A 20,487-nucleotide genomic window follows, 5' to 3' on the forward strand; every position below is an offset into this window, starting at 1 on the left:
TTCTGTACTCTAGAGCAAAGCTTTTTAGGGGAAAAACCAAAAAAAGGAACTCCTTTTATGTGAACCCTGTCATCTTCTACACAGGTAAGAAGAAAAGAAATCATAACTGAAAAGTCTGAATTTTTTTCAAGTTTGGGGACAGGGGAGATGGAGATTATTGTCTTTCTAGTATAAAGTATACAAGCTGGCTAAACACAGCTTATTTCTTCAAAAGTCATTTAAGATGAACATGCAACAATTATTAATATTATTTGGGGGACAAGAGGAAAATAAAAGCAAAGTTTTATAAACATTAATTCAAGTTAACATATTTATAATGGAATTGGAAAATCCTTAGCTCCCTGGGTAAATAAATGCAGTCATCTACTGCACCAGTGTGTATTTTCAGGCAAATACAGAAGCAAAACTCATTAGCTCTTTAAAAAATACACACATTTAATGTTGGTCTGTTTTAATTCTAAGTAAAGCAATTCCAAAAATACAAACTGAACATCAGAGCCATGTGAACCACCATGATAAAATAAAACAGACATTCACAATAATTACGTCTAAGACAGTTCAGCTTAATAAATCATCTTCCAAGTATGCTAAAGAAAAAATTACTAAAAATACTGCTGGTGTTCAGTTAGAATTAAAGGACTTTGGGGAAAATGAAATAATATGATACAGGTGGAGTGATAAGGTTACACGGGATTTACATTTTCCATTACCCCTAGGTATAAACAAACATTCAAAATCAACACAAACTCTGTGTGTTATTCAAAATATTGCAGCTGCAGGAAAGGCAACTTTAAATTAATAGCTAGGGGAAAATCAAGTTTTGGTGGAGGTAAACAGAAGTGACAGTTTTTAATTTGCACTTTTGTAAAGCTCATTTATACCTGGCCAACCAGGAACCAAATGCAGGACTACGAAGTTCTCTGCTTCTTTTGGCTATAATGTGACAAGAAAAGGTCATCTTTTGAAGATGTTTAAAGAAATAAAGCAACTTCTTTATAAACAGTCAAATAATCAATCAATGGAATAAATAAGTACTAACCCACATTATACCGCTCTGCAACCACTACACTTTACATATTTTCATTTTGGCAGCAAATTCCCCAATTTTTAGGCTAAAATCGACCAATCACTTTTAAGAGTAAAATGAACAGCCACCAAAATAAGAATATTCTTCTGTTTACTCTTTGGCTAAAAAATAAAACAAACAAAACAAAAAGAAACAGAAGACAACTCTAACACTGGTGATAAAAGAAACTGTTTTTTTTTTACATGTAAAATAAAGTTATCAATTTAAATCTTGGTACATTTTATAAAAACAAGAGGTAATGTTGTAATAAAACAGCAGTTGCCTGGGCAGACAACATACTGCTTGTTAACCCTGTGCAATAAAATACTTTGTTCATACTACACTTATTCAACATGACTAACAGTTACTACAGACATTTCAGGAATCTTCACGGGACTCCTATAGACTTACTGTTAAAACTGAGAGACATTTACAATCATAATGTGCCATGAAACTTGAAAACGTTACTTCTATTAGGAGATAATGTTCATACTATTTGAATTTGTTTTAGGTTCTGAACAGTTACAAGGACTGAAAGTGAAAAGCATTCTAAAAGCCCATGAACACTGTTGTTCACACCCTTCTTCAGAACACACTAAACTTGTTTGACACATTTCTCTTCATACATAGCAAGCAACAGCACCCAATAAAAGCCTGAGAAGAAATGCTGCTGTGTAAATACTGCAACTATTCCTGAAAAAAGAATTATGGGATATATACTCCAAAGCTGCCCATTCCCATAATTTGTATTGCATAGGTCACATAGTCAATCACACACATATATATACACGTGTGTATATATATGCACATGCAAAGAATATATTAAGACGACAATGAAGTCTAGTCACAGAGCAATTTACAGGCTCAATATATTTTTTTACACTTTGCTTGAAAGAAAATTTCAATATTTTACAGTCTTTTAGTAGGCATTATATACACTGCACTTTATGAAATCTAAAAGTTATTGAAATAAATTCTTTCCAACATTTTGGTAACAAAACAGACAATGTTTCTCCAAATCCTTGTGCTATCTATCTACATGATCTGTTTGCTCTGATAACCACTAATCACAAAAACTGACTCAATGGAATAATTAGAAAAATTATCTAACACCATGCATGGGTTTGAATCATTTTTAATATCCTATCCTAGAAACATTCTACAAATCTTAAGATTTAAAAAATTAAGTCTCTTTTCTGATTTTTAAAAGATATCTTTTTATGACAATATCCATAACATTGACAGGTACATGTTAAGGCTAGTATCATCTCCTTATGTGAATTTTTTGACTTTTTTTTTTTAAGAAAGATAGTAAAAGCCAGACTCCTTTAGGACTTTGAACTGTACCTACAGAAAATGAGAGTGCAGTGAACATAATGTTCAGTCCTACAGTCAGGATGCAGTTGCTCCTTCCCATTCCACAAGATACTGCACCTTTCCATCAAGTGTCACCCGACGAGCCAATACGCGGTACTTTTCACCACATGCTATTCTACCTGCAGCACCAAAATAACTGGTAATGGAGTTTTTTAGATGATTGAGTTGTAACTCCTGATCTGCTAAGTTATTCAAAATCTCTGTGTTGAGTTCATCAAATTGGTAATCATCTTTGCCTTCGTCATCTTTTACAATTTCTGAGTTCTGAGTCTGGAGTGCTCTTCTTGGAAGACGACCCCTTCTCCTCCGTAAATGCGGTATTGCAGCAGGCCACGATCTTCCTGTACGAGTTCGTTTTCTGGAGTCAGACAATCTGAAGATCAAAAAAGGCCACAATTATCTACTAAGCTTATAAAGCACCCTTTACCCACACAAATGTACTCTGATTTATTTTCTATTACTTTAAGTAACAGAAATCAGAAAATAGAAAATCAGCCAAATCAAAATAACAAATGTTAAATAAAATGGATTATCACTCGCCTTCGTTAAATTCAATCCTCTCCTTGGGGCTGACCTTTGAAGAGCTTTTCTTCCTTAACTATGTGCTATTACGCGTAAAAGAATCAGAGGAAATTTTTGATTCATGAGGCTAACAAGGCAAATTCTAACCAAGAGGCCCCATTCGTAAGTCACGTCTTATCAAGTTTTATCTTCAAAAAGAAGACAGTTCATTCATTCATTCAATGCAACAAATATTTAACAAGCACCTACTGCATACAAGATACCTTTCTGTGTCCTTGAACTGATGTAATGAACTGGAATAAACATAAACTAGATGTCAGAGTAACCTAGGTCTAGCTCAATGTGATACTGGCCAAATTCAAATCCTCTACATTCTCTTAAGTGAAGAGATGAAGCGAAAAGGGTTGAACTAGATTATCGTTCAGTTCAAAAATTCAATGATTTTATGATCTTCTAAAACAAGGGCAAAATTTAGCATAATAGCTTAACTCAAAGACTTTATAATCAACTGCCCAAGTAGACATCCCAGCTCTGTATACTTGCTAAAAAACATGCCATCTTGGGCTTGGTACCAAAAACCCTCTCAGTTTCCTTATCTGTAAACTGGGAACAATGCAAAAGAATTCTGTTGTTTGTTATTTTAAGAATTAAATAAGGATTTATGTAAGCTTAACACAATGCTTGGTAAGAGGGCCAAAAAATAGCTCACATTATTATTATTATTCACAAATCACTTAAAAATAAGTTATATTTTAAGCCTTTAAATACTTATCATTTTGTATGATTTACAAGAGCAGTTTTTGAATTATGAACAAAAACAACTGAAGTATGAGACTTGTAAGCTCACAGCTGTGATCCCAAGTAAACTAAATTTTTCACACCTGATACATCACACTTAAGAAAAAGCTGTCCTTCTGCAGAGTTAGGTTAAATGAAACATTGGAGAAGTCTGCTATTGCTAAAAATCTTGAGTTTAAAATCGTTTTACTAACAAAAGGATCTGTATGCCTGATTCTGACGTAATAAAAAAAAATTCAAGATGGGAGGGAAATAGCTTGGTGGTGGAGTGCATACTTAGCATGCTTGAGGTCCTGGATTCAATTCTCAGCACCTCCATTTAAAAAAATAAAATAAAAATAAAATCTAAAATTCAAGCTTTCCTAAAGCAAGGCACACTTACATATTAGAAGCATAACAAGGTCTCCCAGAAAAGGGCACACCTATAAACACCAGGGTATCTCTTCTCTGTGAACATAGCAAAATTCCTGACAAAGTAGAAAATGTTTGTGCTCTGAAAAGCAAAAAATACTCAGAAGAGTATTAACCTAAGGAATCTATACATAGACTGTTTCTCAGAAGCTGGAAGACAAACTTGTATCACTTCCAACTGCTAAAATTTTATTTACTCCTCACTTCACAAAGAAAAGGCATAGAGGAAAATTATTTAAGAATAAGGACGTGAAGTATCTACCCATAATGCCTGGAGATGCTAGACGAGGTAGTTTCTTTTGCACCGGAAGCACCCGTGAAATCCACATCTGAGGTATTGGATGAATGTGCAGCCCCCTCAGTTCTCCTGAGACAAAAGAATTTAAATGGTATAACAACTATATTACATCACAGTAGAAATACTAATGCCCACCCCCCCCCAAGAAAATTCCTATAACGGGAGAAAACAACTTTCTATTTACCCTGTAGGACAAGGTAAATCCAAGGTAGGATTCTCTGAAATTGATTCCTTATCCTGGAAAAAAACAAACAAACAAACTTAAAAGAATTGTTCTAAAGTCAGCTGAAAAGATGTTAGTTTCTCAGTAATTTCAAGCGAATGTCCCTTTTGAGAACATATACCAGTACATCCTCTTACCAAAGGTGGCTCAGCAGTTTTCTGAATCATTTTTCTTGTATATGGGCCAGGTGGACGACCTACAGATTTTTTCTTTCCTTTTTTTTCTATGCCATTGCTTACTTCCCTGAAAACAGAACACCATTATGTGTTTAATCTCTGCATAAAGAAAACAAAATCACAATGAACAACATACACTGTTATAGCTCTATGTAAATGTTATAGTTTTATATTAATGGTAATATAAAAATAAAATTAAGTTGAATCTACAAGTTTAGTCAAGTTCATAGATAACACATTTTAATTTAAATGTTTAAGAGATATTCACATATGAAGGTTTAAGAAAAAAGTTCTCTAATACAGTTCTGAAAAATATGTACCACCTAAAAATTTAAAACAAAAGCAAAAACATCAAACATACTACTATATTGGATGGAAGGTTTAAGAACTCCTAAAAGTTCAATTATTTTGTTTAGGTAGTTACTATGTAGGTTCTTGGGGGATGTTTTAAGAATTTACTACTCAAAGTGATTATGAACTTAGTAGTTAACTTTGTGCAGCCATGAAATATCTATGTTACAATATGGTAGCTATAAACAGAAGTAGCCTGTGGGTTCCTGAATGACACTAATCAGAAAGAGGATGAAGCCCAGGATGGGAGAATGTAAAGGAGGAAAGACTCCTTCATATTGGGCAGGGAAGTCATTCAAAGGGCAAAGTTAGGAAGACCTAGAAAACCATTTTTGAGACATAAAGGCAAATATCAAGGAATAGGAAGAGGAAAAAAAGGCAATAGGTCAAGGACATCTCCAATTAATAGAACAGAAAAATGGCAAGTATCAATATGCAAAACATCTATTTCATCTATTCAACAAACACTTCCATATAAAGGGGATATTAACAATAGGGACACAAAGATGTTCCCGTGCTAAAGGGTTCACAGTCTAGTTAGATGACAAATGTGTATATAAGCAGGGTAATAAAATGGGCTAAGGACATTATCCAGGAAAATTCAATTAAAAAACAAAGCAAAGGAACAATATTATCTCATAGGATAGAAAGAGGTGCCTGGAGAAAACTAGGAAAGACTACCCCGCCACACACCCAACTAAGGCTGGGGAATAAAGGTGGAAACAAAAAAAGGGAAAGTAGGGAAGCCAGGGGTGCAAAGCACAACTAGACCTATAGTCAGAAGTCTCACGGATAAAACCAGTGGAGTCCACGTCCTTTTTGACAGACGGCCTACAAAGTATTTACAAAGGACTCTCGGTCTAAAGAAAGCTCTCTTGGATTAAAAGGACCAATTCATACACAGGGCCCAGAAGGAACTGAGAATGCCTTTAAAGAAAGCTGAATCATTACAGGGTGGCTTTAAATGAAAACCTGATAGCTACCACAGTTGAACTGTCCTATCAAAATCATGACAGAAATGAGAAAGAAAGTTTGTGGAAAACTTCTTCCTAATTCATAATATAAGCAATTGCTAGCACAGGATTAATGACAAAATCTGAAAGTGAAAGAAGTCTTTTCTCCAGGAAAAACAAACCCTAACGTAGTATCTACTTTATTACCAACACAAATGGATATAAGGCACTGTCAACTCTCTCAGACCTTGTATTGCTCCTTTAACTTTCCTCTCGGCTATCTTTGCGTTTTAATTTCACAGAGAAAACAGAAGCTACGAAGCAGTGACTTTAGTCGTCTTCCAAATGCTAACTCTACAGTAGAACTAACATTTGTACCTATCTTCTCCTTTTCCACCACATTTCAACAGAAGCATCTAAGTCCTCCTGTCAAAGGCCATTCCACACTATGGCTCTAAATCCTGTCCCTTCTGGCTTCTCAAAGATTTTACAGTACCTTCAATTACCTACCCCCTCTCCTACAGCAATCTCTTCTTCTCCACTAATCATTCCTACTAGCACATACAAACAGGTTACAATTATCTTCCATGTATTCAAAAATCATCACTTGATTACTCCCATCCCCTCTTCAGCTTCCATTCTGTTTGTCTACTTCCCTTCCCTAATACAGTAAAACTGCTTCTGAGAGTGGGCGACACATACCCTTTCTACTGTCTTCTTTTTCTTTCAGAATTCTTAATGATTATTTCCCTTTTCCCCTTTTCCTTTATTATCATCATCATCATCATCATTCTGAATCTGCCTGTGCCCCTTATTGTAGAAAACGCCCAGTTCTGACATGTAAACTGGGCAGTGCTGGATTCGATCACACTCTGATCCGCTCTAATCGGACTTCTATCTTTCTCTCTCAAAAAGAACTGCTTTGGTCAAGGTCACCAATAACAGAACGCTATCATATCCAAATAAACACTTTTCTCTCACTTAACCCACCTCTCAGCAGCATTCAATACCATTTAATACAATCATCTTTCTTGAACTACTCTCCTCCTGATTCTCATGACATCAGACTTTCCTGGATTCCTTGCACTTCACTGATCATTCTTTCTTAGTCTCCTTCGTTTATTTCACTACTTCCAAATCTCTAAATGATATCAGGACATTATTCTGGGCCACATTTTCTTCACTTCTCCTCTCTTTAGGTAATGTCATCCTCATGGCTTTGTAATTCAACTCCCAAATTTATGTCATGTGTCCTAACCTCTCCTGAGACTTACACACCCAACTGCCTGACATCATCATCACTGAGGTATTCCTTGGAAGAATCTCAAATTCAGTGAGTATGAAACAGAAGAATGCTTTATTCACCTTGCCAAAATCTGTTCTTCCAGATCTTGGTTAACAGACACCACCACCCACTAGTTGCTCAAGCCAGAAATCTGGGCACTGTTTGACTTCATTTCTTCCTTTCTTTCATAAATTTAATTAATTAGCAAAGCCTATAAATTCTGCCTCCAACAGAATCTATTTTTTCTCTATTTGACTGCCAACACCTTCACCTGCACAAGCAACCGTTGTATCTCTCACCTAGAGTACTATGAGGCTCAATTTTCTCTTGCTTCTATTCTTACCTCAATTGTTTTCCAAACAGCATCCAGCAAAGTACTTTAAAGGATAATTCAATCTGCCTACATTTTTAAACAGCTCCCCATTCTCAGAAAACCCAAACTTCTTATGAGACCTACAAAGCTTTACACAATCAAGCTCCACCCAACCTTCCCAACACCTGCTACACTCTACACCCATTCCTACCTCACTGGCCCTCTGCGAGCTCCTAGAACATGCCTCACAGCCTTCAGACTTGTTACTGCTGCTACCTGAAGTATTTGTCCCTTTGTTCTTCACATTGTTAGGTCATTCTCATCATTCTAAGTTTCAGCTTAAGTACCATTTTAAATATGCCTTCCTTAAACCTCCTTAAAGTAGATCCTTTCATCTCTGTCCATTCCAGTACAGTCCAAATCTGTCTGTTATTTCCTAAATGGCATTAGTATAATCTGTAATTATTTTACTTTTTTTTAATCACCTTTCTTCCCCACTATAATGTACACCCCAACTGGGCAGAAAGTTTCATTTGTTACTGTGTCTTTAGCACTTAGATGGTAAGATGCCTGATACAAGTAATGAATAGATGAATGAACAAATGAATGAGAAATGAACAACAACAACAACAAAAAACAAATGAACAGGCTAATACTTAAGCTGTTTGCTAACAAAATGAATTGGGCCTATTCCTGAAAAGCCTTAGATCTAAAGTAAATAAATAAACATCTAGCATTAACTCTTTGTACCTTGTCCAAGCAAGAAACTATAAACAGGAAAACAAAGCAGGGTAACTGCCGCTTGTATTTTTAAATATACTACTGAGACTAAATAACACATTTTTAGTTACAAATAAGCTAAAGAGAAAAACTAAGCCACAGATCAGTTTTTACCTTGAATCAGATATAGGTTTGGATGCCTTTCTGCCTTTAATTTTAAATTCATGAGATGTTCCTTCAGGTTCTTTCTCTGCCTTGAAAGCCACATTTGGTGGCACAGGAGGAACACGGATTCGCAACCCAAACAAATGTTTCTTCTTCTTTATTTCTTTCCCAGACATAAACCTAAATTTTTAAAAAAAATTAACTAAAAATTTAAAAACTGAACACATATACATGGCAGACCCTAAGTCATAACTTTCAGGTATAAAGCCTTTACACATTAAAGTCCACCCAATACTAGAAAAACTGCCTCTTCGCCGCTGCCTTCCTTGATTCTTATCTGCCCTAGAGCCAGACGACAGTGGGATATGATGCAGGAGTAGGCAGGAACAGAGTCAGAAGGGAGAAGACCAGATGCCCACTTTTCTTTTTTTTTTAAATTTGTGAGCCTGTGTTTTATTGTGATATTCGCTTCCCTCCCTTTTTTTTGTTGTTCATGGAGGTACTGGGGATTAAACCCAGGACCTCATGCATGCTAAACATGTGTTCTACCACTGGGCTATACTCCCTACCCCTGGCATCTAACCTTTTAAAATAAGGAAAAAGGGTGGAGAGTGGTGTCTTTTTTAGTCCTAATAGGTTTTTCTATGTTTTTACTGTCATCTGATAAAAACATCTCATAAAAATTTTAGGAAAAAAGAATTCTATTTCAGAGTGGATCTGTGACGATAGAAATCCTAGCCAGAAAGTAATATGTAATAGCACTGGGGAAAAAAGTATAAAATTAATCCTAGAGGCCCAGAAAATAAAGGGAGTGTCTAATATATCAAATCTGGAATTATTCCAAAACACCTCCTTAGCTCTACGTAGAGCCTGCTTGGCCGTAAGAACCACTACCAAATGCCTGGACTGTTCTTCCACTTTTCTACAGGTTTGAGAAAGGGGAGCTCCCATTTCTATCATAACAAGAACAGATATATTTTTGGCATACTAAGTTGGAGTAGAGAATTCACTGTTCCAAAAAGTATTTTTACCAGCATGGTAACTGCTCAGGTAATTTTATGGCTTTTTGAGGTGGTCCAAAGATCTAGCCACTTGTAACTATAACATTTTTTAATGAGGAAATGCTACCAAGTTCAAAAACAGCAACTTGTTACAAATGAAAATGTTATAATTCAGTAGTTGGTTGCAGCCAGTATATACATTTAAAAATTATTTCTATTGCATTTTGAAAATAGTTTTAAGAAATATAGATGTGCTGGTTTAAAACAAAGGGGAAGATCTCTACAAGAATGTATCTCACACATTATCACTTAATTATCAAAAACTTGGATCACTAACACTACTTTTCTCTAACAGATGGCAATGACTAATCTTAAAACCACAGAAGATCTCAATCATTTTAAAACCCATATTCTCTACAATATATTCCCCTATCTTTTGCATATTCTTACCAGCTAAGAAGATTCTACCTTACTTAAGTTATAAAAACAAATCATCTCTGAATATGCTTTTTCAACTGAACAGATCAAATTCCTGTGAGATACTGATATGCCTGCCTCCCAACAACCATTCCCAGAGGACTGCTCTTCCCTTCCCCAGCTCTTGAGAACCACTGCTTTACTCTGACTGAAAGAGACGTTGAAAAGTTTTAAATGCTATGTACTAGTTCTATACACCAATCCCACAATTCTTACAATTATTCCTCATACTTACTAAATGCTTCCCTCATAGGGATACATCAATCAACTTACATGGTCTTGTAATCATTTAATGCCTCCAGAACATGCTCGTATCTTTCAGATTTTGGTGTGTCTGCCAGCTGTGAAGTATCAAGAAACAATTTAACGCACTGTAATTTCATCACTTAGTAATACATAGGTGCTAGAGAGAGGCAATGTGATCCAGAAGTGTACTAACTAGCAGTCAGAAGCTCTAAGTTCTAATTCCAGGTCCTCACTGACTAGCTATGTGATTTAAGGCCATTTAACCTCTCACGGCTTGTTTTCTCACTTAAAAAAAAAAGGGAGTATAAATCCTACAGTAGTTACTTTACTAGGAATCATACGGCTCCAGTGGTATGTCTGAAAGAACTATCAACTGCAAAGCACAATTAAAAAATTGGGGAAATAATACATCAGAATTACTTTAATATCAAACATAAAAGCTTCTAATAGATATTAATGGGAAAGAGTATAAAAAATAATGAGATGACTGGGACATTGTGCTGTACACCAGAAATTGACACATTGTAACTGATGGGACTTCAATTAAAAAAAAAAAGAGAAACATACCATTGTATTTCCCAATACTTCTAATTTTAACACACATATTTTAGAAAATAATGTGAAATTTGGGGATTTTATTTTCATAACAATTACAGACTTTAGTTGGCCCCAAAACCCAAAATTGTTCTGTAATTTTTTTATTATCACAACATTTTAAACTCTAAACATTCAATTCTAGAAAATACTCTATTTTGTTCCAAAAGGCTTCTTTCAGTTACTTCTCCCTTTTCTTCAAAGTTTAAAGACTGGGGCCCAATAGCAAATAGGAAAAAAAAAAATCCTCAAAGCTACAAAAACTAAAACAAATAAAAAACTTCTGATATACCACTGCTGACTTTCAAAATTACTGCAGTAATTTTCTTTACCGTTTAAAACTCCCAAACTGCAGAACTGCATCAAGTAAAAAGAACAAATCTGTCAAACAGAATATTGGAGAGAGAAGAGACAAAGTCACCTACTTCAACTCTATTTTACAGATTAGTTTGCAGATAGAAAGAAGAGACAAAGTCACCTACTTCAACTCTATTTTACAGATTAGTTTGCAGATAGAAAGGTTAAAATGATCAAATTCATATGGCTGGTCAGTCAGAGAGCTAGAACCTGAACCCAAGTGACAGCTAAGGACACTCATTCATCACTCACTGAGAGCCCATTCCCTGCCCATCCTGGATACTGGTTTTTTTTTTTTTTCTTCTAAGGGGAAAAAGAAAGAATTACGAAGGGAAGGAGGGAGGGAGGGAAAAAGGAAGGAGACAGTTTGGTGCTCATTCCTCTTTATCATACCACACCTTCCTATTGTACTCTGAAGCCTCCAATGGTAATTTCTATCCTTTAATAGGAGAAATAATGGCCTAGACTTTAAAGTTTGAAAGAGAACCAAGATGTCCATCTAATTCAAGCTTTCACTGATACTGCAATCCCTTTTACAGTCCTGATTGTCCCGAAACCTTGGTTTCAATACTATCACTGAGGAAAGCTAACGAGGCAACCAATGAAGCTCATCCCATGGGTGGACAAAATCCTTCCTAACCAGAACTCTTTCATTCTCTTTCACAAGACAGTTCTTCAAATATCTGACAGCAGCTACCACGTCTAAAATTAGGTTAAATTAGGTTAAAGTATTCAGCAGCCCCACTACTTTATTTCATATTATTTCATATTAAACTTGGCTAAATAATTCCATCCTCTTTCTTGTCCCCCACTCCCATCTCAACTCTAAAATCTTATCAGATGAACTGCTATTAAGCCAAGTATCCTCTCTTATATGCTGCTTGTTCCATACTGTTCTCTGTATATTTAAGCCTAAAAGCAAAATTTTATAACTGTTGTTAGTTTGATTTCATTTTCAGCTCAGTGTTTAAGGCGATCTTTTCTCTTAACTCTGTCATCCTTCTTGAATTGAGGATAGAAACAAAGACAAACCCTTTGGTTCTCCACCAGAACGTCCCTCAAGAATATTTCCAAGCCCTTGACTGCTTTTGTTACTATTAGGCAGCCAGTTACAAATCCATTTAATTTTCATTTTAACGAGTTCACATTTCAATATCTTACGTGAAACTGAGTTATACTATGTCTACACCATGCACATTAGTTACTATTTGACATACCAGTATCGCTAACCATATCAAAAAGAAACTAGCATACTTAACAAACGTGACTTATTCTAATAAATTAGGAGACCTTTTTCTTACTGCTTTTTAAACCTTCACAAGCGATATATATGAAAAATCCGCTCTACAATTTTTTCTGACATTCCACAACAAAAGTTTCTAATTTCTCAAATCCACTCCTTTTTACTTTTTGAAAATCACAACAAACTCTCTTCTTTCTTTTGGTACTTATTCTCTGTGGTTTCTCAGAAGTTTTATCTGAAAGCGCCTTCAGCACTCCAGGGCTATCTTGCATAGAGGTGTGTGTTTCAACACGCATAATGCAGTCTACAGCTCCCTTTCTGTATTTTGAAAACTGAGAGTACAAATATTATAACATAAATCTAATCATCTGTATTAGAAGAGTATGATATTCTAGTCATTCTACTCGACCATGAGGTTTATAACATGCATCTTCAACAGAATAATCATTTTTGTTCCTCCCTCTACACACACTAATCTCACACTATGTTTTTACTTTTAAGGGTGTGTATTTCTGTACAGATATAAATGCTGTTACATACAGTTAAAACTATTCCCTTCAATAAAATATACCCTTCAATTACCAATATTGAATTCCACATCACCTAGGCTTAAGAATGCCAATTTAATCTGTCTGCCAACCTATATACTGTATGCTAATATACTCAAGGTCCAAGTATTTAACTAGATTTCTTATAATTTTCACTTAAAAGTATACCACCTGTACTATACTACATTTTTCTCTAGACAGAACATAGTTTCTGCCACAGTGTTTCATTTGAATTTTATCTGTACTTTTCTCCCTACATCCTTCAAGTGAGGTAGCACTCAGTATACTCTGCTCTAACAAACTTAAGACCACAATTAACAGACGAGTGGGTCGTCCTCACAGAAATAAAATTTCAAATCACATTAGGAATCAAAGACAAATGTTAACAGGCAGATACTCCTCCTCCAAAATAAAATCTGGTACAATCCCATTCTAAACACCTTATTCTATATAAAAACCTTAAGCAATTTTTGAGGTGTCAAGTGTTATATTACATATTCTCACTACCTCAAAGAAAATATTTCAAAACATAACAGTTTCTCAAATAGCTATAGTCAGTCTATATGATAATCATTAAGATACCAAGCTCCAAAAATGTTTAAAAAAATCACATAGAAAATGATATAAAATTATCATTATGTTCTAAAAGTTTCAGCTTCTCTTCACAGCAATGCTGAAATTAATCAACTAAGAACAAGATATATAATATATAAATGCATTTTGCCTCCTGTTCTAAAAGGATACACAGTTGACCCCTGAACAACATGGGTATGACCTGTGTGGGTCCACTTACACACGGATTCTTTTAACTGAATACATACTACAGTACTACGCTGTGGCTGGTTAAATCTGTGTACGCAGAGCTGCAGACAGGGCCAGCCGACTGCAAAGTTACATGCGATTTTTGACTGCGAAGAGTGTCGGTGCCTCTAACTTTGCATTCTTCAAGAGTTAACTGTACTCTCTAAAATGTTTAGTATTTTTGAAATTTCTTTTTGTTATTAAAAGAGGTCACAATATTTCCTTTATAACAATTTTTAAAAAGCACAATATACTAAACACATACAATTGATTCATTTTAAGACTGCTCCAAGTAACCAGAAAACTAAGTAAGTATTTATCAGGCTTCCAAAACAACACAGTAATACCATTAGTTTAGTCAATGTCATCATATGTAAAATTAAGTTATAACTTAGCTCAGAAATGCTTAAGTATAAATGACTGCCTCTCTGAGGCTAGGCGTCCATCATATATTTCTAAATAAAATTCCATAAAAATCTCAATCAACTTGTCAAATCACAAGATTTCTTTTGTTTTACCTAGATGGCGGGTAGAGGAAGAAACTCCACATTTAAGAGAGTAAATTGCAACTATTTTTCTGTTTTGTTTCACTTTTAAGGAGAAACCTCTAGAGCAAAAATCTTTTGTCATGTAATCTATATTATGTATAATAAGAACTGATGTTCAAATCTATGGTTTCCAATCAGAGAAAATCAATCAGATACGAAGGGCCAACAGTATTATGTCACCTTTTTACAAAGTGAAGTATAGTCAGTTACAATGTGTCAGTTTCTGGTGGACAACATAATGTGCCGGTCATGCATATTTGTATCATGTATTTGTTTTCATATTTTTTCATTAAAGGTTATTACAAGATATTGGATATAGTTCCCATGCTATACAGAATTTTTTAAATCTATTTTTATATATAGTGACTAACATTTGCAAATCTCAAACTCCCAAATTTATCCCTTCACATCCCCTTTCCCCTGTAACCATAAGCTTGTTTACTAGGTCTGCAAGTCTGTTTACGTTTTGTAGATGAGTTCATTAGTATCTTCCTTATTCTTTTTTAAAATTCCATATATGAGTGATATCATACCGTATTTTCTTTCTCTTTCTGACTTACTTCACTTAGAATGACAATCTCCAGGGTCCATCCATGTTGCTGCAAATGACATTATTTTATTCTTTTTTATGGCTGAGTAGTATTACATTGTATAAGTATATCATAACTTCATTGTCCAGCTGTCTTTCGATGGACATCTAGGTTGCTTCCATTTCTTGGCTATTGCATGTAGCGCTGATGTGAACACTGAGGTGCATGTATCTTTTCGAATTAAGAGTTCCCTCCAGATATATGACCAGAAGTGGGATTGCTGGATTATATGGTAAGTCTATTTTTCATTTTTTGAGGAACTGCCATACTGTTTTCCATAATAGCTGCACCAAATTATGTTCCCACCAACAGTGCAGGAGGGTTCCCTTTTCTCTACACCCTCTCCAGCATTTATCGTTTGCAGACTTTTTAATGACGGCCATTCTGACTGGTGGGAGGTGATACTTCATTGTAGTTTTGATTTCCATTTCTCAGATAATCAGTGATAATGAGCATTTTTTCATGTGCCTATTGGCCATTTGTATGTCTTCATCGGAAAATTGCTTAAGTCTTCTGCCTATTTTTCGATTGGGTTGTTTGGTTTTTTTGTTGTTGTTATTAAGTTGTATAAGCTGTTTATGTATTTTGGAAATTAAGCCTTTGTCAGTTGCATCATTTGCAAATATTTTCTCCCATTACATACATTGTCAATTTGTTTTGTTTATGCTTATGCTTTCCTTTGCTCTGCAAAAGCTTGAGTTTAATTAGGCCCCATTTGCTTATTTTTGCTTTTATTTGTATTGCCTGGGTAGACTGCCCTAGGAGAACATTGCTAAGATTTATGTCAGAGAATGTTTTGCCTATGTTTTTTTCTAGATTTATATGGTCTTGTCTTATTTTAAGCCTTTAAACTATTTTGAGTTTATTTTTGTGCATGGTGGGAGGGAGTGTTCTAACTTCACTGATTTACATGCAACTGTCCAGTTTTCCCAACATTACTTGCTGAAGAGACTGTCTTTTCTCCATTGTATTGTCATGCCTCCTTTGTCAAAGATCAAATTAGTGTAGGTCTGTGAATTTATTTCTGGGCCCTCTATTCTGTTCTGTTGATCCATGTCTGTTTTGTGCCGATACCATGCTGTTTTGATCACTGCAGCTCTGTAATATTGTCTGAAGTCTGGGAGGGTTATACCTCCAAGCTTTGCTCTTTTTATTTGGTGCTGCTTTGGCAATTCTGGGTCTTTTGTGATTCCATGTAAATTTAAGGATTATCTGTTCTAGTTCTGTGAAAAAATGTCATGAGTAATTTGATAGGAATCACATTAAATCTGCAGATTGCCTTGAGCAGTATGACCATTTTAACAATATTGATTCTTTGATTCCAGAAGCATGGGATATCTTCCCATTTCTTTAACTCATCTTTAATTCCTTAGTCAATGTTTTGTAGTTCTCTATGTATAAGCCATTCACCTCCTTGGTCAGATTTATTTCTAAATATCTTGTTTTGGATGTGATTTTAAAAGGGATTGTTTCTTTACTCTCTTTCTCTGGCATTTCATTGCTAGTTTAAGAATTACAATTGATTTCTGTATGTTAATCTTGTATCCTGCTACCTTGCTAAATACTTCTATCAGCTCTAGTGGTCTTCGTGTGGAGCTTTTAGGGTTTTTTTATACACAGTATCATGTGATCTGCATATAGTGACAATTTTGCCTCTTCTCTTCCAATTTGGATCCTTTTTATTTCTTTTCTTGCCTGATTGTTGTGGCTAGGAATTCCGAAACTATGTTGAATGTTAAGTGGTGAGAGTGGGCATCCTTGTCTTTTCCCGATTTTAGTGGGAAGGCTTTCAGTTTTTCACCACTGAGTATTATGCTGGCTGTAGGTTTGTTATAAATAGCTTTTAATATGTTGAGATATGTTTCCTCTATACCCACTTTGGTAAGGGCTTTTTTATTTTTTATCATAAATGGGTGTTGAAATTTATCAAATGCTTTTTCTGCATCTATTGAGATGATCATGTGATTTTGTCCCTTCTCTTGTTGATGTGATGTACCACATTGATTGACTTGCATATGCTGAACCATCCTCGTGTCCCTGGGGTGAATCCAACTTGATCATGGTGTATGATCTTTTTTATGTGTTGTTGGATTCTGTTTACTAATACTTTGTTGAGGAGTTCTGCATCTATGTTCATCAAAGATATTGGCCTGTCATTTTCTTTTCTGGTAGTGTCTTTGTCTGGTTTTGGTATCAGGGTGACAGTGGCTTCACAGAATGAATTTGGGAGTATTCTTTCCTCCTCAATCTTTTGGAAGAATTTCAGAAGGATCAGTATGAGTCCTCCTTTTTATATTTGGTAGAATTCCCTAGTAAAGCCATCTGGTCCTGGACTTTTGTTTGTAGGGAGGTTTTTTAGTGCTGATTCTATTTCTAGTGATCAGTCTGTTCAAGTGGTCTATTTCTTCTTGATTCAGTCTTCATGGACTGTATGTTTCCAGAAACTTGTCCATTTCTACCAGGTTGTCCAATTTGTTTCTATATAGCTGTTCACAGTATTCTCTTATGGTTTTTTTGTATTTCTGTAGTATTGACTGTAATTTCTCCATTTTCCTTTCTCATTTTGTTTATGTGTGTCCTCTCCCTTTTCTTCTTGGTGAGCCTGGACAGAGGTTTGCCAATTTTGTTTACTCTTTCAGAAAACCAGCTCTTGGTTTGATTGAAATTTTTCGATCATTTTTGAAATCTCTATTTTATTTTTTTCCTCCCTGATGTTTATATTCTTTCCTTCTGCTGACTTGAGGTTTTGTTTGCTCTTCTTTTTCTATTTTTTTTAGGTGATAGGTTAGGTTGTTTATTTGAGATTGTTCTTATTTTTTGAGGAAGGCCTGTATTGCTATGAACTTCCCCCTTAGGACTGCTTTTGCTGCATCCCATAGATTTTTGTGTGGTTCTATGTACTACATCATTTTATATAAGGGACTTGAGTATCCTCAGATTTTGGCATCCAAAGGGGGTCCTGGAACCAATCCCTCATGGATACAGAGGAAAAACTATAATTAATGTTATTTTATAAAAAGATTTTGAATACAAATATAAATAAGAAAGAAATTTTTGTTAACTTAATTTTGGGTTAGTGACAAAATTCAGCCTGCAATTCAATTTCAATTAACTGAAGATTTACTACTTTAATAATTTGGAGTAATACAATATTTGTATTATCTTTGTTTCTATTACCACAAACATTTAAAAGTAAACTAAATGAAAATCACTGAATAAATATTACTGACATAAATTCTATGGTCTCTTTATTATTAAAATGTCACTCTAAAAACCAATTATAATTACAATATTAAGATGTAAAATATTACTACAGAGAATTAAAACCTAGAATTATATTTGCAATTAACTGGTCTGAGGATGGGGTGGCTAACCTAAGAAGTCTGAATATTTTCTTTTTTTAATGCAGAGAAAGAGCAATGAGAAGTGATTAGAAAGTTACTTGCTCTGATAATAAATTTGATGGTTCAAAAAAACGGAAACACTCCTCTGAAAAGCAAAACTTCTCTTTTGTAAAGTTTTATTAGATTGTAATCATTCTTTTCTTATTTTTAAACACAAAGAGATACATTTTCTCATTTTTGCAAAGAATAAATTGAAATTTCTTATTTGTAAGACATTATCTCACAGGCTACAGAAAATAAAACCATGTTTCTACTGCTGAAATAAACTTTTTCTGATATATATCAAAAGTTCAGCTGGAACTCAGATAACTGAAATTCATAAATTGAACTCATTTTTCAAAAACAGACTAACTATAATTTTTATTATTTTCTATTTTCAGCCTCTTTAATAAAATCTAAACATTATGTTTTTAATTAAGAAATCATAGCATTTTAAATAAATAAAACAATTTGAGTTTTTACACACATGCCAACTGTCTACATGAAGTAACTAATGCAGAATTCAATCATGTAAAACATAAAGCATATTAACAGGAATATAGATGTGATATCTGAAGTGCTGAAAGAACCATAGCTAGAAAGAATTTCAAATGAACATATTAGAACATTAAACATTAAGGTGACTATAAAGAACACTATAGTTATTAGTGCCTTACACACTTTTCTATTACTAATCGGTTCATTAAAATGTACCAAATTTATAAGTTGCTCACTTTTTCCCAAATAGCATCTGAAAAAAAACAGCTTTTAACAGAAAATAAGAGTATTATGTTCCAATTTCTAACACTCAAAACATCTTACCTCAATTTATTTTAATATCTTTGATTTTAAAAATCTAAGTATTCCACAGGTGTTTATTTTATGCAACTGATCTACACTAACCAACTTTTAAGTAAATGTGCATTATGCACTTGGTGATGCCCCATAAAACCCCCAAAACAACAATAACAAAACCTTTCATGTCCTGTTTGACATGAACCTTATAAACTGACTCATGCGTAAAAGCTACAAATGCAGAAATTTTTCCTAAATTTCAAATCCATTTACATAATTTTTACCTCAAGAAGTAATACATGACTAAAATTCACACATCTAATTCCACACATTACAAAATAAAATTTTTAGTTAACCTAAGAGTAGTTAATACCTGTAGTTCAATAATTCTAAATAAATGCTAAAATAAAAGGTGAGTATTATTGTTATTCTAGTTACTTCTTTGTGCTATTCTGTAGTTTCAAAATCTTCAATGATCATGCGTTAACTTTTATATTGCTTTTTTTAAAAAAAAGACACTTTGTAAACCAGCATGAGTGGTTGTACTTTGCAAATGTAAAGCAAAATGAAATGCCAGAATGAGGGTGATAAGCTCCAGCTCAGTAGCTACACTCTCTAGCTCATTATTGTGACATTATTACTGGGTCCCACTATTCCTGGAAGTCAAAGAGATAAAAGAGTACCAACAAGAGAGGAAGGAAGAGTGCTGGTTACATCTCTAAGTTTATAGAAAACTTACAACAAAAGGAGGAAAAACCGTAAGATACCAATAATGATTTCTCTCTCCTTTTTATCTTTAACTACAGATGCAGAAAATGGAAAAATCAAGTAATTTACTTCTCTTACATCTTCCCTTCAGTCAACAGGCAATGAATAGGAGAATGAGGGCTGATCCTAATGTGGTTACCAAAGTTATTTCTCCCTAACTAAAAATGAAATGTTACTTTAGCTGCATGGCTTACACATGTGTCTTGGTTGCTTTTAACAAAAACAAAACACAACAAAAAAGACATCAAGTAGCTAGTGAAGTTAGCTCTAAGACCACCTACCTCTCCAGGGTGCAATCTATCCCAGTTTTCATTAATATATGTCATAAGCTCAAGTTCAGAATCAAAGTATTTCTTCTTGTGAATAACACTTAGGTTGTAAAGGCATAGGTGTGCTATATCTACCCTGGAGTCCAAAAATAATCAAAATATATGAAAACAATGTTTTTGGTTATTGTTTAAAAAAAAATCACACAATA

General features: G+C 34.4%; 1 protein-coding gene across 4 annotated transcripts in view; it reads right to left on the reverse strand.

Annotated features, from left to right (window-relative positions):
- Positions 1 to 417: 417 nt before the first annotated feature.
- MTF2 (metal response element binding transcription factor 2) overlaps positions 418 to 20,487 on the reverse strand; it is a 57,626-nt gene continuing 37,556 nt past the window's right edge. For all 4 annotated transcript variants that reach the window (XM_006197326.4, XM_072968210.1, XM_072968211.1 and 1 more), the window contains 7 exons: positions 20,291 to 20,414; positions 10,410 to 10,477; positions 8,668 to 8,838; positions 4,833 to 4,938; positions 4,657 to 4,709; positions 4,437 to 4,541; positions 418 to 2,816 (listed from right to left, as the gene is read on the reverse strand). In XM_006197326.4, the coding sequence (XP_006197388.1) occupies positions 2,459 to 2,816; positions 4,437 to 4,541; positions 4,657 to 4,709; positions 4,833 to 4,938; positions 8,668 to 8,838; positions 10,410 to 10,477; positions 20,291 to 20,414 (985 nt within the window). In that variant the 3' untranslated portion in view covers positions 418 to 2,458. The remainder of the gene's footprint in view (positions 2,817 to 4,436; positions 4,542 to 4,656; positions 4,710 to 4,832; positions 4,939 to 8,667; positions 8,839 to 10,409; positions 10,478 to 20,290; positions 20,415 to 20,487) is intronic.

This window comes from Vicugna pacos, chromosome 9, assembly GCF_048564905.1.
Source record: "Vicugna pacos chromosome 9, VicPac4, whole genome shotgun sequence".
NCBI classification, from domain to species: domain Eukaryota; kingdom Metazoa; phylum Chordata; class Mammalia; order Artiodactyla; family Camelidae; genus Vicugna; species Vicugna pacos.